Raw genomic sequence first — 7,770 nt, forward strand, 5'->3', positions numbered from 1 at the left:
ACTCACCTCAGCCTCCCAAAGGCGCGGGATTATAGGCTGAGCCACCGAGCCCGGCTTAGTCTTGTTCTTAATATTGCCCCCAGATTTCTCATCTCCTGTACCATAGTGCCTCCAGCCCAGGAGCCTGGGCTCCTGGCACTTCTGGAAGGTTGTAGAGCACACTATGTATAAGAGTCCTTGAGACTTTGGTGTGAGCCGGCAAGGCCAGATGACAGTGACCTGGCTGCTGTAATTTTTAGCAAGTGCCTGGAGCGATGCTCCTGACAAAAAACTCCACCTGCTACTTATCTTATGGTTCATGAGCTAAACATCAGAATAGATAAGGCTAGAGTCATCAGCTTCCACAGAAGGATCATGTCTACACTTCTTGACAGTTCTCGACCAAATGATTTATACTCACAATTGACCTATGAGGCCAGAAACAGGGCCAAAACACAGTTTTGTTATGTCAAATGAAGAACATAACAGATGTGGTTGGGCTGCCCTTTCAGATGGTGTTGGGCCCCTTGGCACAGAAAAACTTGCTCAGGACCCTACCTGGGACTCTTAAGAGCCAATCATAGGAAACTACACAAAGTAAGATGACTTTTCTGTAACAAGCAATTAAAGATACTAGAAGAGTGTTCCTTTCTAATATGACCACTTCTAAAGATGACAAATGTTTCAAGACCCAAACTTTTCATCAAACTTCCAAAACTTTCTGCAGACAATGAATGGGATTTTCTCTCAGTTCAGAAAGAACAGAAATATTGAGATGTATTAGAACTATAAAGAAGTTTCACGTATATTGGGAGGGAGACTGCAGAGATGAAGAATGATACCCTCCACTAACATTAATCCCATCCTGTAAATCACGCTGGACCTGTCAGTGGAATCCTACACGTAGATGACATTTCTGGTTCTCGGTATCAAGCCTCAGCAGCCCCACCACCGAGACAGGCACCCTGAAGCGGGAACATCCACACCAGCTCAGTTCAGCCCAGCAATGGCGGTTGCAGGGGTGTGCTGCTCATACTCCAAGTTTTTCAAGTTTTATGAGACCGAAGAATCTCAGGACAGTTGTTGTGAATCAGTAAGACCCTAAGAACGGAACTGAGGGGACCAAGCTGCTTAGGTGCTTCCCTTAGTGATCTGGTGGGGGGACACACGGCTGGCTTCTGGAACCTGCTACCTCCAGGAGAGGCAGCAAAATGGAACAAAGAAAGAAAAGGAAGAAAGCACAGTATTCAAATACACATCAGTCAGGTTAGACAAGGAGTAATTTGGATCAACTGATCCACAAACTCTCACACCTTGTACTGAACACATTCAGGGAAGACAAATGTCACTCAGGTCCCGCAGCACACTTGGACAGTGCAAGGACAGGCAGAAGGAAGGGCGCCACGGGCAGGTCTTGGTTGATGTGGACAGTTGTAGGCACATGATTTATAATACTTTGTGGACATCTAACAGGTTAATAAAATATATATTATATAAATATATCTCCTACTGTACATGCTGCTCTCCTATGCAGCCACTGTGACTTCATGCCCTAAACTTAACCAGAAGTGTTTCAGGCTGAACTGTGATGCCTGGACTCCTCTCTCTTACACCATAAACCTGTCACCTCCACACTGGAAGAATGAGGGGGGATGGCCAGGAATATTGCTTCTATAAAGCTCAGATTCTGGAAAAGTTGATGAACTGCCAAAACACAACATTTAGCCAATGCCTACTAGGGTAGGTACACACAGCAAACGGACAGGAAGAAAAAAAAGGAGAAAATCTTCCATCTTTTAATGTAATAACTTTCCACACCCTCTCCATGTAGAGGCACAAAGGAGCTTGTCTGGGAAGTTTGTCTGGAGCGTGCAGAAAGGTCAGGTTGGACTGCCAGTCACACCCTGAGACCATGCTAAATCTTTACAAGCCATTGTCTCTGACCTTTATTGTAGCCCGAAAAATACAGCAAAGTGAATCACACCCTTGCTCCTCCTTCCTGCCCTGCCACTCCCCACACCCAAGTCTTCTTCAAGAATCCCTCCCACCACAGTCATGCCTTCTGGTGAAGCACAGAACTTTTGGACAACTTGCTGCCTCAGCAGGGCTGATTCAGTTGTGACAAAGTCCTGCGCTCTTCCAGAGCGCCCTGCTACCTGGGACTCAGAACCCAGCCCGTCAGTGCAGATTAATGGACTGTTCACAGACTTCTGGTCCTCTGTGTAACCCATCTGCCCTCGGCTTAGGGAGGCTCATGCTTTACTTCAACGAGGTGAGGAGATCATAGAAACACCTAGGGGCTATGATCAGCAGTGGCTCGTTTAGGATGGACACTGGAAGGCATCACTGTTTCAGCAGAAGAAAAGGACCCCAAGCAGGCTAGTTAGTGGTTTCCCACTACCTGGTGAAGATCATGGCCCTGATGTGACCCAAAGGTGCTTCTGAGAGATGAACAAGACACCCCAGTTACAGCATACTGGGTGGTGTGCTTCCCCTCTAAGTCCTGTCTTCGTTTTACACAGTCACACAGAAGAAATAACGCCACTGCCCAAATCAAGCCTGGAGGAGATGCGTTACTATATACATTTTTTTCTTTAAAAATTTCTTTTTTTTTTTTTTGGTGTTTTTTAAAAAAACAAAAGCATTTGAGTTGCAGGTCATGTGAGTTGGTTCTGGAAGTACTGGTAGTTCTGTTGGGACGCGAGATACTTGTCTACGGGCAGGTAAACCCAAGTTTGCCAACAAAGGCAATAACCCAAGCGGCCAGCTGCTGATGCTGCACAAATGGTGAGGAGGAGGAGGACACCATGAACATGGGTGAAGTCTGGACGGGACAATGCAGTGGACACCTGCTGATGCTCTAACATGGGTGTTGCTGTCACCTCTAAGAGCGAGGTGAGTGGGTACACTATACAGAAGGGCTGTACACACTGGGCACTGGATAGGTAGTTCCTTTGGTGATCAAGACGGCTCTACCTGTCCTTGAGCTCTCGTGTCACGCGCTTGGTGATACGTCCACACATCAGGCCAATCAGGAACAATATACAGATGCTTCCACTGATCACAGAGAGAATGTAGTTCTTGGATGGGGATGTCATTACTTGCATGGCGAGATCAGAGAAGCCATCTGCTGGGGCCACCTAGAACAACACAGAGCAATGTGATCCTCTAAGAAAGAACTAGGCTGGTTGCAGTGCTAGGTCTAACTTGTCCCTTTCAATTCCTAGTTTTTCTTTTGTGTAGCGAGGACAGAAAATAAGAAAATCAATACAGAGTTGCAACTCTTCCTGACCATACAGAAAATCACAAAGACGTGCAGTCATCCACTTCCCCATTATAGTGATCACTACTGTTAACACAATACTGAGGACAACAATATGTTGGGCTCTAGGCAACATAGTCTCATTCATGAGGTGCTCATACCATGCCTAGCAGCAGATCTCACTACTCCCACATTACAGGTGGAGAGTCAGTAGCCCCAGGGGAACGGTGATTAAATGACTCGCACAAGGCCAGGGGTTCATATACATTTTGATTTATGCACTTCACCATTTTGCTGCCTATTTTTAAAATGAAGAAGAGTTAAGACTATGCTGTATGCTAATTCTACATCTTGACTTTTTTAAATCACCATTATATCACAAGCATTCCCCTTGATCAAAAAACGATGTGCAAACATTAATTATAAGGCTGGAATATACTTAACTACTCTCCAAATGTGGACCCTCATAGCTTAACCAGTTTTCATCTTCAGTTCTTCACTGCTTTCTCCAATGGGCCTCTACAGTAGCTTTCTACAGCAGAATCAGGACCCAGGTACACACAAGCCTATTCTTTTCAGTGTCAGCCCTGGTGCTGGGAGTAGTCCAGCCCAGAGATGTCTGGACTATTTCCATGCTCATCCCATGTACAAGAGCAGAGGAGGGAGGTGGGAGATTAATAAGCTTTGATCGCCAACAGTTGCCAACAAAAACAACAGCGAATCACTGAGTGACTCTAAAGCAATGCCAAGCAGCTCAAAGGAGTGGAAATCAATGCAGAAAGAATGGACTAATGTAGTATCTCTGCTGCTTCATCGAACCAAGGGCTTCAAAGGTGACTTTCTTCCCTCAGGAGAAGAAGAGTGAGGGGAGTTGGCTATTATAACCAATAGGATCCCTCCCCTGCATCTCCCTTCCTTCTAGGTATGAAGCCTTTCTCTAGTTGTTCCCTCTTGTTACCCTTGACCTCAAATCATATGGGTGATAGAAAGAACTGGCCAAGAAGGAAGGGAGTTCTCGTGGTCATTCTCTCAATTTACGGCCATTGGGAGCATCTGTTCCAGTGATATAAAAGTGTGGATCAGCCGGGCTCGGTGGCTCAGCCTGTAATCCTGCGCCTTTGGGAGGCTGAGGTGAGTGGACTGCCAGAGCCCGCAGGTTCAAGACCCGCCTCGGCAACTTGGCGAGACCTCATCTCCACAATAAATCAAAAATCAGCTGGGCGTGGTAGTGCGTACCTGTAGTTCCAGCTACTTGTAAGGCTGAGGTGGAAGGATCGCCAGAGCCCAGCAGGTCGAGGCTGTGCTGGCCGGGAGTGGCCACTGCACTCTAGTCTGGGCGACAGAGTGAGACTCCAACTCAAAAAATAAAAAATAAAAGTGTGGATCTAGAAACCTGAATGACCAGCTGGACATGGTGGCTCACACCTATAATCCTAGCACTGTGGGAGGCTGAAGTGAGAGGATGGCCTCAGCCCCTGCGTTTGAGACCAGCCTGGGCAACTTGGTGAGATGTCGTCTCTATGATAAATCAAAAAAAATTAGCTGGGTGTGGTGGCACACGCCTGTAGTTCCAACTACTTGGAAGGTTGAAGTGGAAGGATCGCCTGAGCCCAGCAGGTCAAGGCTGCAGTGGCTGTGGGTGTGTCACTGCCCTGTAGCCTGGACAACAAAGTGAGACTCCGACTCAAAAAAAAAAAAAAAAAGTTCAGCCTCAGTGAAAAGAATAGTAGTTTTTCTTATGTATATATTGCTTTGTAGTTTATAAAACACTTTGGTGGATATATTACCTCATTTGAGCCTTGAAACCCTATGAAATAAGTAGAATGATAATTTCCTCACTTTACGGTAGAGGAAACTGACTCCAGAGATTATGACTTGTTGGAGGTCAAGTGGAGGGCCATGGCTAATGGAGGGCAGAAAGTAGTGGCCCTGGCAAGGTCTTGCAGACACAGCCCAGTGCAAAGAGAGTTGGTGGCTCCAGGCTCATGGACAGCCAATGAGCTTTTAAAGCACACTGGATAAGTTTTCAAATATGCTTATTCCAAGTCTCACAATAAGGACAAGAAGACCAGTGTGATAGCTCAAAGACACTGGAAAATGACAGAAGAGACACCCATGTTAGGAGATTTTCTCGACTGTTACCTTTGCTGCATAACTCCACATTTCAATCCGATCATTGAGGCGTTTTTTGCACTCAGGCTGTAGCCTCACCCGCTTATCCTCCAGGGCCTCCATCAGACAGGACATTTCTGCGGGACAAAACGAAGAAGAAGAGTCTAAAACTGTACTGAACAGAGAAACTTCTGTAAGGCTGGGGAAAAGGGTACCCAGACAGCAGAGAATTCAGATCTGTAGCCTCAATAAAGTTAAATACATTCTAGAAAACTTGACCTAAGATCTAACAGGGAGAGAAAAGATAACCTCCAGGGTTGGCTGTCCAGAGTCTCTCTTAAAACCTCTCCTATTTATGAGAGCTGGGCATGGTGGCTGGTGGCTGTAGTCCCAGCTACTCGGGAGGCTGAGGCAGGAGAATCCCTTGAGCCCAGGAGGTTGAGATCAGCCTGGGAAGCATAGTGTGACCCTGTCTCTAAAAGTTAAAACAAAAAGCCTCTCTTATTTTTATTGGGCATATCTGGCTCATAAACAACTTTTACACTTGCCCTGGCTCCAGGCTCACTGCCTATTGAGCCCACTGTGGCCAGTGGATGAAGCTGTTTTAGTATGTACAGGGTGGAGAAAGAGGGCCATGATAATGACTTAACTTCTTCCCTAAAACATACCTTCAACTCTTCCTTTCCACCAACTTTTCAGCTCTGGTCATGACTAGGTCAGTTCAAACCTGCAGGATTATTCCTAAGTTAATTATGCCAAAAAGGCCTAGTTTGGGCATCAACCAGGCCCCCAGGGGATGCTGTCTATGGTTGGGCTATAGCTGGAGAACAGAGTCGCTGCAACTGATATCTAAGCGGGAATCTCTTGTGCCTCCAATATAGTTTAGATAAGGTCAGGGTGAGCATAGAGACTTACGACGCCCACGGCCAGGGGTGATGGCTGCACAGTGGTGTTTAATGTCCAGCGCACAAGCTGTATGAAGAACGGGGTCCACAAAGATGTCTGCTTTGCTCTCCTTCAGCATGTTTAACACTTCCTGGAAAGGGAAGGCCATTGCGGACAGAGCTTTTGTAGAAGAAAAGCATCAGATCTGTTGTCTGTACATATTTTATATAGAAACAAGTCAAAGAGGGAAAGTTGACAGCTAACAACAGGGACTATTTGGGGCTAGATCACAGTGTGGTGATAATGCTCAGCATCCAGTTTAATTCAATAACTACCTTTTAGGGATGCAAAAAAAGCAGGGGACTGTGATTATAGAACTGGATTTGACTTTTTGGCATTCTGATATGCCATATAATTTTAAAGAACCTAAATATATATATATATTTTTTTGAGTTGGAATCTCACTCTTGTCGCCCAGGCTAGAGTGCAGTGGCATGCTCATGGCCACTGTGACCTGCTAGGCTTGGGCGATCCTTTCGCCTCAGCCTTCCAAGTAGCTGGAACTACAGACACAAGCCACCACGCCTGGCTAGTTTTTGTGATTTATTGTAGAGATGAGGTATCACCAAGTTGCCCAGGCTGGTCTCGAATCCTGGGGCTCAGGCAATCCTCTTGCCTCAACCTCCCAAAGTGCTGGGATTATAAGCTGAGCCACCATGCCCGGCCTAAAGTACCTAAATATTAATGTTTTTATTAGTATGATAGATATTTTGTTACTCTAAGCAATCTGAGCCAGGTGTGCCCTCTAATCATAGCACTTTGGAAGTCTGAGGCTGAAGAATCAGTTGAGCCCCAGAGTTTGAGACCAGCCCGGGCAACACGACAGAACCTTTATCTCCACAAAAAAAAAAACCAGCCAGGCATGGCGGTGCATGCCTATTGTCCCAGCTACTCAGGAGGCTGAGGTGAGAGGATCCCGTCAGCCCAGGAATTTGAGGCTGCCGTGAGCCAAGTTTGCACCACTGAACTCCAGCCTGACTGATATGACAGAGTGAGACCGTTACAGAAAAAAACAAAAAACAAAAAGCCCCCCAACCAAAATGTGAAATCTCAAAATCTGAGTAATATACTATATTAACATTCCCAATTGGATAAAGGTATATTTGCTTACAAATGTTCCATTTTACCTCCATCATCCTTGTTAAGGAAAAAAAGAATGGAAAAGTAGCATAACTTCTACTGTAAGAATAATTCTTATTGGAGTTTAAAGATGTTCTGATAAGAGGAACATAAACATATTAGAACTGAAATCAACTCTGCAGACTCTCCATTTATATATGATGAAATTATGAAGCTGGGCTTGGTGGCTCAAGCCTATAATCCCGGCACTTTGGGAAGTCAAGGCAAGAGGATTGCCTGAGCCCAGGGGGCCAAGACCAGCCTGGGCAACTTGGTGAGACCTTGTCTCTACAATAAATAAAAAAATAAGTCGGACATGGTAGTGCGTGTCTGTAGTTCCAGCTACTTGGAAG

At 45.8% G+C, this 7,770-nt stretch overlaps 1 protein-coding gene across 1 annotated transcript in view; it reads right to left on the minus strand.

The window, feature by feature from the left end:
* Positions 1-1,761: 1,761 nt before the first annotated feature.
* The window catches only part of GLG1 (golgi glycoprotein 1), a 64,113-nt gene continuing 58,104 nt past the window's right edge, over positions 1,762-7,770 (minus strand). The window contains exons 23-25 of the mRNA XM_021707721.1: positions 6,269-6,389; positions 5,384-5,490; positions 1,762-3,119 (exon numbers count right to left, since the gene is read on the minus strand). Of these exons, the coding sequence (XP_021563396.1) occupies positions 2,952-3,119; positions 5,384-5,490; positions 6,269-6,389 (396 nt within the window). The 3' untranslated portion in view covers positions 1,762-2,951. The remainder of the gene's footprint in view (positions 3,120-5,383; positions 5,491-6,268; positions 6,390-7,770) is intronic.

This window comes from Carlito syrichta, unplaced genomic scaffold (assembly GCF_000164805.1).
Source record: "Carlito syrichta isolate Samal-C Ts95f unplaced genomic scaffold, Tarsius_syrichta-2.0.1 Scaffold123562, whole genome shotgun sequence".
NCBI lineage: Eukaryota > Metazoa > Chordata > Mammalia > Primates > Tarsiidae > Carlito > Carlito syrichta.